We start from the raw sequence: 19670 nt of genomic DNA, 5'->3' as shown, positions 1-19670 counted from the left end.
AAGGCGGGGGGAGTTGCACTTCAAATCAGGGACAATATGACAGCTGCATTCAGGGGAGGCATAATGGAGGGGTCAGACACTGAGAATATTTGGGTAGTAGGAAGGGTACAATCACACTTGTGGGATTGTACTACAGATCCCCAGTAGTCACCAGGACATTGAGGAACAGACTGGTAAACAGATAGCTATAGATAAGGAAATGTGTAAAAATAATAAGGCTGTTGTCACTGGGATTTCAACTTCCCTAATATAAACTTAGACCTTCTTAGTGCAAGGTGCTTGGATCTTCCAGAATTTGTTAAGTATATCCAGGAGGGTTTCTTAAATCAATATGTAAACTGTCCAAGGAGGGAAGAGGCTGTACTGGACCTGGTGTTGTGTAATGAGCCTGGCCAGGTGATTGACTTTTCAACGGGTGAGCAATTAAGGTACAGTGACCACAACTCCTTAACTTTCAGGACAGCTATAGATAAAGATAGGTATGGTCCTCATGGGATAGTTTTACATTGGAGTAGGGCAAATTAAGAGGGCATTAGGCAGGAACTAAGGAGAGTTAATTGGGAACATCTTTTCTCTGGCAAGTCCACATCAGACACGTGGAGGGTATTTAAAGATCAATTGCAGAGTACAGGAAAAGCATGTTCCTGTTAGAAGGAAGGACAGGAATGGAAAGATAAGAGAATCTTGGATGTCCAGAAAGGTGATAAATTTAGTCAAAAAGAAAAAGGAAAAGTACATAAAGCTTTGGAAGTTAGGATCAAATGGAGGACATGAGGATTATAAAGAAGCCAGAAAAGACCTCAAGAAGGGAATTAGGAAAGCCAGGAGGGGTCAAGAAGATTCTTTAGCAAGTAGGATTAAGATGAATTCTAAGGCATTCTATACATACATCAAGAGTAAGAGGATAACTAAGGAGAGGCAAGGACCACCCAAGGATAAGGAGGAGAACATTTGCTTGGATGCAGAGGATGGAAAATCAAGGTTTAATTTCCTGCCACATTAGCCTATCTCACCTAAAGTAGTATATGGGAGACCACATCTGCCCAGACTAGAATGCAAATTACCTAGAATATCTAGTCCTGATCATGAGGGAGAACCTTGGGCGAAAACTGGATTAATCACAACTGTTTTACTTTTATAGATCCCAGACATGCAGGAAGGAAATTTATCCCTATGCAATGGCCTCAAATGTCCAATAAAATCAGAACAATGCCTTGTGAATTGCCTTTGAAATGCAGCTCTCCTGAAGCCTATGGAACTGAGATTCAGTGGCAGAATTTAAGACTCCTCAGCACCACCCACAGTGGGTGAATCTCCAGGTGACAACTTTGGTAGAGAATTTAAAAAGTAAGATTGCCATTCTCAGTGGAAAGAAAAAAATTGAGCAAATTGGATCGTGAAAGAGGTGCTGATTAATATTAATAAAAATGCATTGGAATGATTAATGGAATTCAATGCCAATAAATCTCCATGACATGCCAAGAGACACCTGTGGGGAGAAATGATGCTCTGGTAGTTATCTTCCAAGATTCAATGGATTCTAGAATGATTCCCACAGATTGGAAGGAAAGAGAGAACAGGAAACTTCAAATGATTTACCCTGATGTCAGTGGTAAGGAAATGGTTTGAATCTATTATTAAGAAAGTGGAGCAGGATTTAAACAACATAATGGGATTGAGTAGTGTTATCATGGCATGATGAAAGGTATATCATGTTGGACAGGTCTGTTAGCTTTTGAAGTTGTAAGAAGCAGAATAGATGAGGAAGAATCAGTGATTGTTCTATACTTGGATTTTTGGAAGACCTTAATGAGGTGCCATCCAAGAGGTTATTAAACAGAATGAAAGCATATTTGGTCTGTGATAATACTAATATGCATTAACCGAGGCAACCTGTTCATATTCTATACCTTCACAGTATGGTCCGGGTCAATTTTGACCCGGCCCAAGAATCTCCTCATAACAAGTGTCTATTCCAAATTTTGAACCACAGATCTATTTAGAATGTATAAACAGCCTACCTGACATTAATAAATGGGTGATTAATCCTTAATTAATGTTTCAGAGATCTAAAATCCATTTCAATAGATACAGGTCAAATTTGACCCAGAACAACCTCAATGTACATTAATCCTTAATTAATGTTTCAGAGATTTAATATCCATTTCAACAGATATGGGTCAAATTTGACCTGGATCAGCCTCAATGTACAAAAATTTGTAGCACCTGTACAAAAGTATAAAATTCTTAAATATTTTCGTTTTTGTGCATTTTGGGTCACTTTAGGAAAAGTCATCAAATTTTGGCTAAAAAAAATGGCATGCAGGGTGTTTTTACTGCTGTCAAATGTCAAAACGGGTCAAATTTGACTCAAAAAGTATGTTAGAGTTAAGAATTGGTCAATGGACTGTCAATATAGAATAGAAAGAAGTGAGTCAGTTTTGGCTTGGGAGGCTATAACTAGAAAGTTGCATCCTGCGTATATAATCTACATCAATGATATGGATGAAGGTTCTGTGTATAATATATCCAAGACTTCTGATCATACAAAAATGAGTGGAAGTATGTATAGTGAGGAGGATGCAAAGATGCATCAGGGGAATACAGATCGTCTAAGTGAATGGGAGCAGATGTGGCAGGTAGAGTTTCATGTGTAAAATATCTTTCAATATGAAGGCAAAAAAGGAGTGTTTCCTAGATAGTAGGAAATTAAATAGCATTGTTGTTAAGAGATACCCAGGTGTCCTTGTACTCGAGTCACTGGAAGATAACATGCATTTGCAGAAAGGGATAGGATATTGCCCTTTATTGCAAGGGGGTCTAAAAGTTAAAGGCACCTTCCTGCAATTATATTGGACACTGCTGTGATTGCACTTGGAATACTGTCTACAGGAATGATGGGCATGCAATAGAGCAAGTGCATCAAATGTTCACAGGAATGCTGGTGTTGCTGCTATGAAGAAAGTTAAGCTGAATTGGAATATATTGGTTTTCAGTTTAGAAAAATGAGTGGTGATCTCATGAAAACCTACAATAACCTTAGAGAGCTTGACAGAGTAGCTGCAGGGATCTTGTATCATTTTGCTCTAGCATCCATAACCAAGGAATTACAGTCTCAGAATAAAGGTGCAGCTGTTCGTAACACAGATAAGGGATTTTTCACCACAGAAGATAGTGAATTTTTGGAATCTCTACCAAAAGAGGCCAAGGATGCTGATTGCTTGCTGAGTATATTCAAAACAGGGATCAATTTATTATGGGAATGAAGTGATATGGTGTTAGTCCAGTAAAATGGCACCAAGATAAAAGATCAAGTATGATCTTATTGACTGGTGAAGCAGCTGATGAATCTGAATGAATCATTCCTATCTCTATTTCTATCTCATAAGTCCTTTTATTTTAAAGAATTGGAAATTCATTTGTTCCAGTTCCATAGCTGAAAATTATAGGTATCCATGTGAGGGGCCATTTGGTGATGTGCCTGTGGAATACCTATTTAATCACAGCCCTTTTAGAGTCTGTTCACAATGGCTTTCATCAGGACCATTTAACTTCAGACCTCGTTATAGTCTTGGTGCAAACATGGACCAAAGAGCTGCATTCCAGAGGTGAGGTGAGAGTGACTGCCCTTGATATTAAGCTATTGTGAGAGCAGGTGTGACATTAAGGAGCCCTGATAAAACTGAAGTCAATGGGCATAAAAAAATATTTCAACAGTTAGCGTTAATACCTTGACCAGAAGAAGATAGATGTGGCTGATGTAAGTCCCACGACTTTACTGCAGGACTAGCCCAGGGTAATGTCCTAGGCACAGCCATCATAGTTGATCATCAATAACATTTCTTCCAAAATAAGGTTCAGATGTAGAATGGTTGTACATAATTGTAAAATGTTCAATTCTATTCACAACTTATTCAATGAAGCAGTTTATACCTGCATGCAGAAAGACCTAGATGATAATGAGACTTGGGTTGATAAGCGACATGAACAATCATGCCATAGGAGAGCTAGGCAATGCCATTAATGAAAAGAGAGGGTCCAGCCACTTGTCCTTGACATTCAATGGCCATCATGAGTCCTGGATAGCATTATCTTGGGATCATGTTTGAGCAGAAACTCATCTGGAGCAGCCACATAAATAACCATTACCACAAAGAAATGTTGCAGCTCTGTAAAACCCTAGTTAGACCACAGTTGGAGTATTGCGTTCGGTTCTGGTTGCCCCAGGATGTGGAAGCTTTAGAGAAAGTGCAAAGGAGATTTACCAGGGTGCTGCATGGATTGGAGGGCTTGCTTCTGAGGATAGGTTGTGTGAGCTAGGAAGATGAGAATTGCCTTGATAGAGACGTACAAGATAATAAGAGGCATAGATTGAGTGAACAGCCAGAGACTATTCCCCAGGATAGAAAAGGCTAATACAAGGGGGCATAAATTTATGGTGATTGGAAGAAAGTATAGGCATGCCAAAGGTAGTTTTTTTACAAAGAAAGTGGTGAGAGTGGAATTCTCTGCTGGGATGGTGGTAGAGGCAAAGTTTAGCGATATTTAAGGGACTCTTAGGTAGGCACATGGAGGAAAGAAACCTGGAGGACTATGTGGGAGGAAAGAGTTAGATTGTAGAGTAGGTTAAAGGGTCAACACAGCATTATCTGTGCTGTGGTGTTCAATGTTCTAACGCAACTGGAAGTGAGTATCAGAGGCCAAATACCCTGCTGTGAGTGGCTCACCTCCTGGTAACCTAAAGGCTTTCCATTGTCTACAGGGCCCAATTCAAGAATATGTTTGAATTCCTGGATGGATGCAGTTCCAGTAATCCACTAGAAGCTCAGCTTCATGCAAGACAGAGCAGCCCAGTTGATTAGAATGATTTTCCACCACCAATTCACATTCATTTTCTCCACTGTTGGTGTGCACTGCAACCACTGTATAAAATGCACTACAGTTACTCACCTAGGCTACTCCATTTACACCTCCCAAGCCCACAATCTCAACCAACGAGAAGGCCAATTCAACAGCACATAGGATCACAGCCTTTTGCAGGTTGCTTTCTAAATCACACACCAATTTGATTGGGAAATTTAACTGTTTCCTGATTGTCGCTGGGTCTGAATCCTAGAGCTCCCTCCCCAGTAGCACTAGGGGGACATCCTCATCCGAAGGACTACATCATTTCAAGGGAATGGCTCATGACCACCTTCTCAAGGACAATTAGTGATAGACAATAAATGCTGGCATTGTCAGATCCAAGAAAATGAAAAATATTGCTGTCGAACACAACTAAAAATATAAAAGTGGGATAAAATAAATCTTTTTGATTAGAGAAGACACGTGACACAATAGAATGATCAGTTGCGTAAGCAGAACACTTTTCCATGCAAGGCTGTGAGCCAGTTGAAAAGTTCAAGTTGTTCTTGAAAGATTTTTGTTAGATAGGGGTATAGCATGAATAGGTGGAATAAAACGTGGATCAGCCGCAATCTAATTATATGTTATCAGATGTTCTTTTATTAATGGTAAAGTGAGGTATAACATAATGTGTTTTACTCTAATTCAAACACATGATACAATTTAAATTCCAAATAGTCTTATTAAAGTTAACCCAGTTTTTAACAGATTTTCTCAGTGTCCAAAAGAGAATAAGGTTAGGTCATAATGAGATTAATGGTTTTAAAAAGTAAGCTTTATTTTTCCAAATTCTTTGTTTAAAAATAAGCATTACCTTTGTTGTTTCATAAACTTCTTCCAGTTTAATGATGTGTTCATGGTTCACCATCTTCAAGATGGCAATCTCCCTCTCCAACATTTTTACAGCATAGCTTCCAGCCTGAAACAAAACAGATGTCACATGAAAACCGCAAGAGGTTGGAAGTATGAATGTGAGACTGCGGCAAGGCAAATACAGATTCATTGTTTTCTCAACTAATACCCAAGATATTGCAGTTGATATCAGTGTCTTTGTGTTTATAGTCAGCACAAAGGTCACCACCAGTGAGCCAGGAAGGAAAGGCCATTGTTTACGTAAGATCCATGACGGCTTAGAATAGATGAACAGTTCATCAACACACGTTGTTAAGGCTGGTAAAAATAGTCTTTTCCAAAATGGTATAGTAGGAGAGAAAATTAGATAATTGCTAAATATTTAAAAAATAAATTCAGTGCAATATAAAATAAGTTTCTTAAACAGAGCATCCTCAAAATGTTTCTGCAAGCCATTTAGTCAAACTGGGCTGAGAAGTGGCAGATGGAGTTCAACCCAGGTAAGTGTGAGGTGGTTCGTTTTGGTAAGACAAACATGATGCAAGAGTATAGTATTAATGGTAAGACTCTTGGCAGTGTGGAGGATTAGAGGGATCTTGGGGTCCGAGTCCATAGGACGCTCAAAGCTGCTGTGCAGGTTGACTCTGTGGTTAAGAAGGCATATGGTACATTGGCCTTCATCAATTGTGGGATTGAGTTTAAGAGCCAAGAGGTAATGTTACAGCTATACAGCAACCTGGTCAGACCCCACTTGGAGTACTGTGCTCAGTTCTGGTCGCCTCACTACAGGAAGGATGTGGAAACCATAGAAAGAGTGCCGAGTAGATTTACAGAGGATGTGCAGACCAGCTAGCAGATGTTCTCACTGACATCTTCAACATCTCCCTGAGCAGTGCCACCATTCCAATGTGCTTCAAGGCCGCCACCATCGTCCCCGTGCCGAAGAAGTCTTCAGCGTCCTGTCTAAATGACTACCGTCCCGTTGCACTCACATCCATCATCATGAAGTGTTTCGAGAGGCTCGTCATGAGGCATATCAAGACCCTGCTGCCCCCCTTCACTGGACCCCCTGCAGTTTGCGTACCGTCCCAACCGCTCAACAGATGACGCCATTGCCACCACTCTCCATCTGGCCCTAACCCACCTGGACGAAAAAGACACATACGTTCGAATGCTGTTCATAGACTTCAGTTCAGCATTCAACACTACCATCCCTCAGAAACTGATTGGAAAGCTGAGCCTACTGGGCCTGAACACCTCCCTCTGCAACTGGATCCTAGACTTCCTGACTGGGAGATCTCAGTCAGTCCAGATCGGGAGCAGCATCTCCAACACCATCACACTGAGCACGGGGGCTCCCCAGGGTTGCGTGCTCAGTCCACTGCTGTTCACTCTGCTGACCCACGACTGTGCTGCAACACACAGCTCGAACCATATCATCAATTTCGCCGATGACACGACCGTGGTGGGTCTCATCAGCAAGAACGACGAGTCAGCTTACAGAGAGGAGGTGCAGCGGCTAACGGACTGGTGCAGAGCCAACAACCTGTCTCTTAATGTGAGCAAAACAAAAGAGATGGTTGTTGACTTCAGGAGGGCACGGAGCGACCACTCCCCACTGAACATCAATGGCTCCTCGGTAGAGATCGTAAAGAGCACCAAATTTCTTGGTGTTCACCTGACGGAGAATCTCACTTGGTCCCTCAACACCAGCTCCATAGCAAAGAAAGCCCAGCAGCGTCTCTACTTTTTGCGAAGGCTGAGGAAAGTCCATCTCCCACCCCACATCCTCATCACATTCTACAGGGGTTGCATTGAGAGCATCCTGAGCAACTGCATCGCTGCCTGGTTCAGAAATTGTACCATCTCGGATCGCAAGACCCTGCAGCGGGTAGTGAGATCAGCTGAGAAGATCATCGGGGTCTCTCTTCCTGCCATCACGGACATTTACACGACACGCTGCATCCGCAAAGGAAACAGCATTATGAAAGACACCATGCACCCATCATACAATCTCTTCTCCCTCTTGCCGTCTGGGAAAAGGCTCCGAAGCATTCGGACTCTTACGACCAGACTATATAACAGTTTTTTCCCCCAAGCGATCAGACTCCTCAATACCCGAAGCCTGGACTGACACCTTACTGCCCTACTGTCCTGTTTATTATTTATTGTAATGCCGGTACTGTTTTTGTGCACTTTATGCAGTCCAGTGTAGGTCTGTAGTCTAGTATAGCTTTCTTTGTGCTTTTTTTATTACTTAGTTCAGTCTAGTTTTTGTACTGTGTCATGTAAACCATGGTCCTGAAAAACGTTGTCTCATTTTTACTATACACTGTACCAGCAGTTATGGTCGAAATGACAATAAAAGTTGACTTGACTTGACAAGGATGTTGCCTGGAATGGAGAGCATGCCTTATGAGAATAGGTTGAGTGAACTTGGCATTTTCTCCTTGGAGCGACAGAAGATGAGAGGTGACCTGATAGAGGTGTATAAGATGATGAGAGACATTGATCATATGGATAGTCAGAGGCTTTTTCCCAGGGCAGAAATGGCTAGCATGAGAGGGCATAGCTTTAAAGTGCTTGGAAGTAGGTACAGAGGAGATGTCAGGGGTACGTCCTTTACGCAGAGAGTGGTGAGTGCATGGAATGGGCGCCAGCAATGGCGGTGGAGGCGGATACGATAGGGTCTTTTAGGAGACTCCTGGATAGGTACAGGGACTTTAGAAAAATAGAGGGCTATGGGTAACCATAGGTAATTTCTAAGGTAAGGACATGTTCGGCTCAGCTTTGTGGGCTGAAGGGCCTGTATTGTGCTGTAGGTTTTCTATGTTTCAATGATTTATTTCTCAGAGATTTCCTTTAATTCTAACGTTGCCTTTATGAGTTGGAATATGGCAATTGTATCCTTGCTGTTTAAGAAAGGAGGAAGCAGGAAAACAGGCTAGTGAGACAAATGCCACTCTGCAAAACTGTGTTAAGATTTATGAAGGTGTAACTATCTGGGCTGGGGATGCAGTTTATTTGGTTTATTGATAAACTGCCACAAACATTGCTGAAGATTATAGCTCACTGGATTAGGTAGAAAATGGAAGGTAGGAGTAAATGGGTAATTTTTGTATTAGGAGGATACAAACAATGGAGATTGCTGAAGCTTGCCTCCACCATTTGCTTTCTATATATAAAATTAAGTTGTGTGGATCTAGGTTCACATATCCAAGTTGGTTAGGAAGTCAGTGGCAAAGAGTCTGGAAGAAGGACATTGAATGATAAAGTGACTGGGCTAGAAGGTGGTAGTTGGACTATTAAGAGGAGGATTATGAACATCTACCTCGAAGATTCTACTCTAGAGATCTAAAGACATAATACAGGCTTTTGAAGGACTTCACTTTTATTTCTTACCTCTAGGATGGCACGTAAATGTACATGGAAGGAGCTTTGTAATGCTGGACGTGGTAAATATTGATGTAAAACCTCTCCTGGCACAATTCAAAGAGCTCTTCCTAATGCCTTAACCATCACTTTATGTAATCCTCTCTAGAAATTATGTGAACTTTAATAGAAGTGAATTTCCAAGAGTGGAGTTTTCAGTTGCTATTACATTGTATTATTGACCAAGGGTGCATTTCGACCAATTGCTTTAATTAGGCTTTTTGGTTGTATACATAAGCAGTAATTTCAAATTGTCAGAATGCTGTTGGTTGCTATGTGCAAATTGGCTGCCACATTTTATTATTACAGGTTGAGTATATCTTATCTGAAAATCTCCAATATCTGAAATGTACCACAAATGGAAACTTCCACAAGGTGCTGGTGAGGTTCCCAGGTGATGCACAGGTATCCGTGCACCATAGACAGTTCTGAGAAGTGATCTTACATATGTAAAGAAGAGAGTTCATGAACAATAGCAAGACACTGCAAAAAGCAAAAAATGAAGATCCTGATCGTGTATTGAAAGAGTGGGTTTGTCAGTGTTGGAATGAATATATGCCACTTAACAGTATTCTGATTATGAAACAAACTGAAAATTGAAGGTAATTGTGAATATTCAGCAAGTTGGTTGCAGAAATTTAAGAAAAGGCAGAGCACTAATTTTTTAAAGACTTGTGGTGATAAAGTGTCTGTTGATCACGAAACAACAGAGAAATCCGCTGATGAGTTTGCCAAGATTGTCACTGATGACAATCTAACACACTGAATGGCAGCATCAGTACAATGTGTGATGAAAAAGTGTAAGACAAAGACTACTTACCAGTAGCACATAAATTCAGAGTTAGAAATGATGGTGATCCAAAGTTATTGTTATTATATATTCCAAAATCCAAAAAAATCCAAAATCTGAAACATTTCCAGCCCCAAGCATTTTGGATAAGGGGTGCTCAACTGTACTATAATTCCACTTCAACAAATAATTGTCAGCCAAATTGAGCCTCATGGGATTCAATTGGAAGTGACAGTGTGAATACAACATTTTCAAGAGTTAAAAAAAAGTGGCAAATAGATATATGTTAGAGCATAGTAAAGTAAATGTTTCTCCCAAGGGTTTGTATTGATATCATTGCACTTAATATTAATGACCTGGAGTTGACTACACAGGCACCCAATTTCAGTGTTTGTAAATGATACGTTCAGAAACTTAATAGAGAATGAAAAACATAAAGGTCAAGATGGTGCTTCTCACAGTCAAAATCTTCTGGATAGACCACAAAAGTATTTACATGTATTTCACTTCTTTTTTTTTTTGTCTTGTATGTGTTTCTGGAACCAGTGGAGCCTGTGATTTGAAGTTTGGAGATCGTTTGGGTGATCCAGCACTTTGCTGTATGCAAGAGGACTCTGGGAGGTAGCGAGTGTGGGCCTCGAGGCAAGAAGGCTACGGGAGGAACGATCCAAAGTACAATTCCTGGAGAATATTACTGAGGTTTTCTATGTTTTGGATATGGATATGAACTATTGACTATGGACAGTCTTACAGTTTTTTTTAATTCTGTGTTTTTTTTTGCCTGATATTTCTCGTTTTTTTGAGGGCGAATTTGGGGGTTGATAATTGTGTTGCCATTCTTTTTTTTCTTGGTTTTCTGACCATTTGGAAAAGAAGAATCTCAGAGGTGTATACTTTGATAATAAATGAACCTTTGAATCCTTTGAAAATAGGTTTCAGGAGGACACAATGATGGGAGGTTCACAAGAATGATCCTGGGAATGAAAGGTTTAATATATGAGGATTGTTTGATGGCTCTGGGACTGTGCTTGCTGGAATTTAAAAGAACGAGAGGGCATCTATTGAAAGGCTTAGATAGAGTGGATGTGAAGAGAATATTTCCTGTAGTCGGGGAGTTGAGGACTAGGTGGCACAGACTCAGAATACAAGGATATCACTTTAGAACAGGGATGAGAATGAATTTCTTTAGCCAGAGAGTGGTGAATCTGTGGAATTTGTTGCCACAGATGGCTGTGGACGTCAAGTCATTGGGTACATTTAAAATGGAAATGGGTATATTCTTGATTAGTAAGGGCATCAAAGGTTATGTGGAAAAGGCAAGATGATAGGGTTGAGAGGGATAATAAATCAGTTATGATGGAATGGCAGAGCAGACTTGATGAGCTGAATAGCCTAATTCTGCTCTTATGTCTTATGTCTTAAGTTAAATGGGCAACCTTAACACATCAAGCAATTCAGGAAAGTGAAGTTAATTAAATAATGCAGAGTGGGGTGTATTTTGGAGTAAATGAAACAGTATAATTTTGAAGGGTGAATAGGAAAAAATGTTCTTATGTGAAGGAGCGAAAATGGAAAGGTTATAACAACAGCTTATAAGCTTCTTGGGTTTATCAACAAAAATATAGGGCTCAATTTTAGGTTGCTGATAGCCCCAAGAGTTTAGTATTATTGATTTTTTTTTCAGGATCTTCCTGTCACAGAGATATCCAGCACTTGTTGCCCATCCCTAATTGCCCTTGACAAGAGGAAGATGAGCCATTGTATTAAATCATAGTGTTTCTGTTGTTGAAGACACTCCCACAGTGCTGTTGAGGAGGGAGTTCCAGGATTAGACCCAGTGGATTTGAAGGACCAACGATATAATTCCAAATCAGAATTGCATGTGACTTAGAGGGGAACCAATAAATGGTGATGTCACTAAATGCATGCTGCCCTTGTTCTTCTTGGTGGTTGTAATTGCGGGTTTGAGAGACGCTATCAGTGTAGCCTGGGCTAGTAACTGCAATGCAGTTTTGTCATTGGCGATAACACAAAAGAAAGGTTGAAAAATAAGTAGGGAAGAGGATACAGGGAGACTGCAAAGGGATATAGGTAGGATAAGTAAGTGGGCAAGGATCTGACAAATGGAATGTATGTAATTGTCCATTTTGGCTGAATATACAGCAGAAGAAGCACATACTGAGCAATAGAATCATAGAGTTCTACAAAACAGAAATAGCACGTTCTGCTCACCAAGTCCATGCTGACTCTTTTGCCCATCAACATTAATCTCATTTGTCTGCATTAAGACTACACCTTTCGATGCCTTGCCTATTTAAATGCCAGTATACATGCCTCTGAAATGTGGTAATTGTATTCAATTCTCAGCACCTCTAGCAGTGTGCTCCAGAGATCAACCACTCAGTGTATAAAAAAATAGCCAGCAAATCCCTTTTAAAACTCCTTTTTCTCAACTGTGCCTTCTTGATAGTCCTATCATGTGCATTTTTTTTTGATTATCTACTTCTATTGAGGTAGCTACCTCATGCCTCCATCCACCTCAATGCCCCTTTTAATTTTATATACTCCTGTGGTAACTTTATTAGGTACCTCCTGTACCCAATAAACTGGCCAGTGAGTACATGTTCAAGGTCTTCTGCTACTGTAGCCCAGCCACTTCAAGGTTTGACATGTTGTGTATTCAGAGATGGTCTTTTGCACACAACTGTTGTAATGCTTGGTTATTTGAGTTACTGCCACCTTCCTGTCAGCTTGAACAAATCTGGCCATTCTTCTCTGACTTCTTTCATTAACAGGGCATTTTCGCCCACAGAACTGCCACTCACTGGACACTTTTTTGTTTTTCGCACCATTTTCTGTAAATCCTAGAAACCGTTGTGCATGAAAATCCCAGGAGATCAGCAGATTCTGAGAAACTGAAACCACGCGAGTGGCACCAACAATTATTCCATGGTCAAAGTCACTTAGATCAGAGTTCTTCCCCATCCTGCTGTTTGATCAGAACCTCTTGACCATGTCTGCATGCTTTTACGCATTGAGTTGCTGCCACATAATTGGTTGATTGGATATTTGTGTCAATGAACTGGTGTACAGGTGTATCTAATAAAATGGCAACTGAATATATTTCTGTCACGCCACCCCTCAGCCTCCCTTGTTCCAGGGCAATAAAGCCCAGCCTGTCTAATCTCTCCCCATAACTAAAGTGGTCCAATCCAGGCAACATCCTAAATAATCTCTTTAGCATTTTCTTCAGTACAACTACATTAGAGTATGCCAACCAGAAATGTATGAATACACTAAGCAGGGTCTAGTCAGAATATTATAGATTGTAAAATGCTTGCATCCTATTGTAGACACCATTTTGCAGAACTCTGTGAAATAAAGGATGTCCTCGTTGATTATTTCTAAGGTAGGGACATGTTCGGCACAACTTTGTGGGCCGAAGGGCCTGTACTGTGCTGTAGGTTTTCTATGTTTCTATTATTTATAAAAGATTAGATTACATATTTAACAAATAATTAGAAGAGCCTACACAATGTTATCTGAGAGTTACGGAAAGAGAGAGCACAAAGCGAGCCCCTTCAGCCTATGGACCATCACTCACCCATTTACACTACTCCTATATTAATCCTATTGCTCTTTCACTCCACACTCTCCCAGATCTCCAGTCTCTAATATACTTACAGTGGACAATTTGCCTTCTAGTTCACAGATCTTTGGGATGTGGGAGGATTCTGGAATATCCAGAAGAAACCCTTGTGACCATAGGGAAAATGTGTAGAATCAACACCCGAGTTCAGGAACGAACACAAATCTTCAGTGCAGTGGGGCGGCAGCTCTATTGGGTTCAGGTTGGATAATTGGACCTCATTGGGCACACCTAGGAACCTGTTACCTCACCTTGATAATTTAGCTCACAGTAGCATAGCGTCTCAGGTGCAATACAACAGTGGATGGTTTTCCCTTATGTCAGAATGGTTTTGTCCTGTGGCCAATTAACATCCAACTTGAGTTAACAATGAATTTCTAGACAATGAATTAAGCAAAGATATTGGTCATATACAGATGTCTCAGGACATTATCATCAGAAAACAATGTTTCATGTAGCACATGTAAGGGAACCTGTGTAAACCTGTGTATGAACAGATAGATTCAAAGGACTCGTTCACTAATGACCATTGCACTAGAATAATTTGATCTACAGCAGGATATTCAGAGAATGGGTAGAATTAAACATTTCTTTGTTTTAGGGAGAGTGTAGAGGATTAGAGCATATTTTATGAGGATACATTGAGTGAGCTATGCCTTTTCTCTTTGGAGAGGAAGATCAGAGGTGAAGGGATAGAGGTGTACAAGATGATAAGAAACATAGATATTGTGGACAGTCAACGGCTTTTCCCAGGGTGAAAATAACTAATCTGAGGGGGCATAACTTTAAGGTGTTTGGAGGAAAGTATAGGGGGGATGTCAGAGGCAGGGTTTTCATGCCAAGAGTGGTCGGTACATGGAACATGCTGCCAGGAGTGGGAGTAAAGGTAGATATAATAGGGGCATTGAAGAGACCCTTAGATAGCAACATGGATGAAAGAAAAATGGATGGCTATGTGAGAGAGAAAGGTTAGATTGATCATGAAGTAGGTTAAAGTGTTGGCACAACATAGTGGACCAAAGGGCCTGTCCTGTGCTGTCAACAGAATCCATGCATGATGCTTGTTAAGGTTGCTATGTTTAAACCCAGACAGATGTTTTACTGAACAAACTGCTGGACCTGTTTGGTATTGGTATGGGTTTATTTTTATCACATGTACCAAGGTGCAATGAAAAGCTTTGTTCTGTGTGCTGCCCAGGCAGATAATGACATTCAACATTACATTGAGGTAATTATGAATGCAGAATATAGTATTTTTATTACATAGGGAATGCAGTGCAAGTAGACAAATAAAATGCAAACTCCAGGTAATTCCGATCCATCCAATTTGTTCTGATTTTCACTTCATTTTAAGATGCTGGAGTCACAGTCCATGCCAGTGTGTATTGTCCTCAATAAGATGCTTCTCAGCTTTCACTATCTGAACCATTGCAGACTCTTAGTACTTAAAGTAATTTAAAATTTTACGATGGTGGTATTATTGAGCATCAGGCTAGCAAACTAATCTGGATTTAGAGTTATTGCTTCATGCCAGACACAGGAATGAACTAATTTAATCAAATTATTTTAGCTGGGTTCCAAATTCAATGACCATATGTAAAATGCTAGAGAATACGAAGAAAATCCACCCCAGTCTTGGCTACCTGGGACACTGCCAAAATTCTGCATGATGTAGACATTATACAAATGTGGTTGATACATAAATCATAACACAAAATCAGGGCAAATGAAATCGGAACATTTTTAAACATGCAATGGATCATACAGAATATGTGTGAAGAGAAACCAAACCAATCTATCAGTTTAGAGACAATTTTCAAAGTCAAAGTCAAGTTTTCTTTCATTTGCACAAGTTCACATGCACAAGCACAGTGAAGAATTTACTTGCTGTTACATCACAGACACAAAACACCATATAAGCAGCATTCACAAGAAAAAAACATACATTAAATATAAAATATACACAATTTTAACAAGAAAGAACAATTGTCAGAATGACTCTCATTGGCTCACATTGGCCCAAAATATTAACTCTTTCTTTTTTGACACACCGAGTGTCTCCAAATTTTCTGTTCTGATTTCACATACCTGTAGCTACAGATTTTTAAATTTATCAAATCAGGGCTCTTAGATTCACAGTCACATCATTATGCTTCAACTGTCCCCTCAATCGTAACTTCTCAACTTCTCTTTCCTCTTGCATAAACATCTCCAGCTATCCCTAAATGACTTCACATAATTCATATCAGATTCAGATTCCTCACACGTACACTGAAACATACAATGAAATGAGTCATTTTGTGTTAATGATCAACACACCTAAGGATGTGCTGGGGTAGCCTGCAAGAGTCGCCACACATTCCTTTGCCAATGTAGCATTCCCACCATGGTCTACAGGCTACAACAAACATAATAAATACAACAAGCAGCAGAGCAGCATCAACTAAACAAGCCCTGTTCCTCCCTTCCTCTCACCCATCCACATACCATGCACACACACACAATCTTTAAAAGTGACAGTCTTTCAATCAAAAGTCTTAGTTTTGGACTCTCCCCTGAAGCAAATATATTTTTGAGCTGTCCAGGTGGGTCACAACATTCCAACCTCCCCTGACATTAGCAAAAAATGCATTCATTAATGCAGTCATTAGCTTCCCAGACCAGTGATTCACAAGTACAGTAAAAGACTTATTTTTGTTGGATGTCCTTGTTGAACTGAGTACTCTAGTCATATTGGGTGCCCCAGTCACACTTAACAGATTGATTGGAAGCTCCTCTCTTCTCAATATATACAACAATACTTGATGTACCCTGCCATTAATCACAACACCACTTGACAAGATTCATCAAAGAAAAGCAAACAGTTCGGAAAATCTATAGAAGTTTCATAGATTTCCAGCAGGAACTGGTGTCCGCTCAGACACATCATTTTATTCATTCATAGAATCTTGCATCACTGGCAAGGTCAGCATTTATTACCTATCCTTCATTGAACAGGAACTGAGATCCACCTGGTTCATTCAGAGGGTTAATTAAGAGTCAGATGTGGGACAAGTTATATTCTGTTGTTGGGGGATCTAAGTACAGAAATTGGGAGGTTAAGATTTAGTTACAGAGTGCACTAGTGAGACCACATCTGCGTTTCTATGCAGTACTGATCTCCTTAATGAAGGAAGTATATAAATACATTGGAAGCAATTAAACTACGTTAGTAGTTAAGAGGCAAATATTGTGAAATGGTGAGAAACGGAGGGATATAGATGATGTGCATGCAGATGAGTTTAGTTTAAATTGGCATCAATATCAGCACAGTTATTATGGACTGAAGGGCCTTTACCTGTGCTGTATAATTTTATATTTTATGTTCAGACAAGGTTCACTGAACTGACAACTGAAATGGGTGGGTTGTATGATTAGGAAAAACGGACAAGCTGGACTTGTATCTTTGGAATTTGAAATATTGGAAGAGTGAAAGGAATGGAAGTTGACTGAAATACATATATTTCTTTGGTGTTCTGACAGGGTAAGACGATACTTCCTGTTGATGCAGACTCACAGCTCATAGTCACCCACTTAACATGGAAAATTGTTTCTCCCAGAGGGTAGTGAGTCTTTGGAGCACTTTTTTTTAGAGGGGAGTGGAGCCGCAACCAGTATATTTTAAAGGCAGAGTTGGATATATTTCAGACAAAAGGAATTGTTGAAATTTTGTGTTATTGATTGAGATGATACGACACTAAAGGTTGACAATTCCTTTCCTCTCTCCTCCAATAGATTGTTTGTTATTCTACAGTCCAGCAAGTGTAGTCTTTTGTTTCTCAGTGGTTAAATACCAGGGTGATTGATAAGTTTGTGGCCTAAGGTAGAAGGAGTCAATTTTAGAAAACCTAGCACATTTATTTTTCAACATAGTCCCTTCCTACATTTACACACTTAGTCCAGCGGTCGTGGAACATACGGATCTTGGACCTCCAGAAAGTGTCCACAGCAGGGGTGATTGATAAGTTTGTGGCCTAAAGTAAAAGGAGATGAGTTATACAGCTCTCGTTACATGCACATGCAGTTCAACTGTTTGAGTGATTATGCAGAAAGTTTGAAATTAATAACTCATCAGGGGTGATTGATAAGTTTGTGGCCTAAGGTAGAAGGAGATGCTGAGTTCCTTCAGCATTTTGTATGATGCTCAAGACTTCAAGCATCTGCAGAATGTCTCAGGTCACTGTGCTGGGTCTAATCTGACATGGGTAGTGTGAACTACTTTCCCAGCAATAAGGCTAAAAAGTTACAATGATCTCCTTCTCTGCTGCCGGAATCCATGTGGAACACAGCGCTAGAGCACATTTCTGAAAAATATTACATAAAGCTGACTGAAATATTTAGTTTGCACAGAACTCACAAAGTTGCTCTCAATTACAGAAGGAAATATCAATGAATACACGTGAGCACTTCTGTGTAAAATCTCCCGTAGGGCTGAAATCCACCCTGCAAGAGGATGATGACAGTACTCACACACACACACACACACACACACACACACACACACACACACACACACACACACACACACACACACACACACACACACACACACACACACACACACACACACACACACACACACTCTCCATTAGATCATCCATTTCAGAGCAGGCTGCCATTCGATCTCCACCTTCAGCCCATGTCATAGAATCATAGAGTCACAGAAGAACTACAACACAGAAACGTGGCCTTTGGCCCATCATAAACATTACTATGTCTAGTCCCATTGACTTGCACCTGGATCATGGCCCTCCCACCCATGTAACAATCTTCTCTTAAATGTTAAAATCAAACCTGCATCCACCACTTCCTCTGGCAGCTTGTTCCACACCCTCATCACCCTCTCAGTGAAGAAGTTCCCTCTTATGTTCGCTTTAAATATTTCACCTTTCATCCTTAACACATGACCTTCAGTTATAGTTTTAATCAACCTCAGTGTAAAAAGCCTGCTTGCATATATACTATCGATACCACTTATAAATTTGTATACCTTTATCAAATTTCTCCACGTACTTCAGCGAATAAAGTCCAAATCCTTTTGAACCTCTTCCTCTAACTCAGGACCTCAAGTTCTGTCAACGCTCTTGTAAATTTTTTCTGAAGTCTTTCAATCTTTTTGATATCTTTTCTGTAAGCCGCTGAGCAGCACTGCACACAATGCCCTAAATTAGGCCTCAGCTAATCATTTTTTACTCCTACAGCTGATGTGCCTTAGGATGGCAGTGTTTAGTCAGCCCTGAAACACATGGAAAATATACTTTCTTTTGGAAAGGGCCTTACCTTTTCTTTGTTTAGTATTTTGATGGCCCGCTTGGTGTCTGTGGGAATGTGAGTGGCTTGGATAACAGTGCCAAAGCTGCCTTTTCCCAGATCTTGTTCAAACTGGTAGAGTAGCTGAAAAAAATAATTGCAAGAGTCACCGTGATTCACCATGGGGCAACACAGTACCACTGAAAGTTTAATTCACATATTGGAACACAGAAACAAATGCCTAATTTAATGTAAATCTCAGCATTGCAGTTAACATTGTTAATTTTTTGCTTTTCAAAACCAAATGGATAAAAGCTAAGTTAGTATTATCACAGCCTATAATTGGCAAAGAAACCATGGAGGGACTGATAAATACTGAAAAAAGTGTGTGTCTGTATCAAGTCCATCTCATCACCTTTTCATCTCCTGTGCACCATATTAGGAATGCACCTTAGTGGAAAATTTGGATTGTTTATAGGCGATATTCAGGTTCATGTGCACATGAGAAGTACCTTGGATTGACTGTGTATATTTACAGTAACAAAGCATTTTCTGTAACAAGATTTCCCCCCAAATCCAACGTCGATAACATAGCCAATATTCTTCTTCATTCCCACAGTAACACAAAATGACTTCCATCACGATAATCTGCATTAAGCACTTGCAGGGCAAGAACTCTAGATCATCATTCCAGGTACAGCTCCCTCACAGGGCTATTGTCACTCCAGAGCACAGAGGGAATGTGAGAGCAAA

At 40.2% G+C, this 19670-nt stretch overlaps 1 protein-coding gene across 6 annotated transcripts in view; it reads right to left on the bottom strand.

Annotated features, from left to right (window-relative positions):
* LOC140738613 (serine/threonine-protein kinase 33-like) overlaps positions 1-19670 on the bottom strand; it is a 134057-nt gene that overhangs the window by 43707 nt on the left and 70680 nt on the right. For all 6 annotated transcript variants that reach the window (XM_073066164.1, XM_073066165.1, XM_073066163.1 and 3 more), the window contains 2 exons: positions 18948-19061; positions 5720-5824 (listed from right to left, as the gene is read on the bottom strand). In XM_073066164.1, coding sequence (XP_072922265.1) covers positions 5720-5824; positions 18948-19061 — 219 coding nt within the window. The remainder of the gene's footprint in view (positions 1-5719; positions 5825-18947; positions 19062-19670) is intronic.

This window comes from Hemitrygon akajei, chromosome 14 (genome assembly GCF_048418815.1).
Source record: "Hemitrygon akajei chromosome 14, sHemAka1.3, whole genome shotgun sequence".
Classification (NCBI taxonomy): domain Eukaryota; kingdom Metazoa; phylum Chordata; class Chondrichthyes; order Myliobatiformes; family Dasyatidae; genus Hemitrygon; species Hemitrygon akajei.
This window is presented reverse-complemented; position numbering and strand designations above follow the sequence as displayed.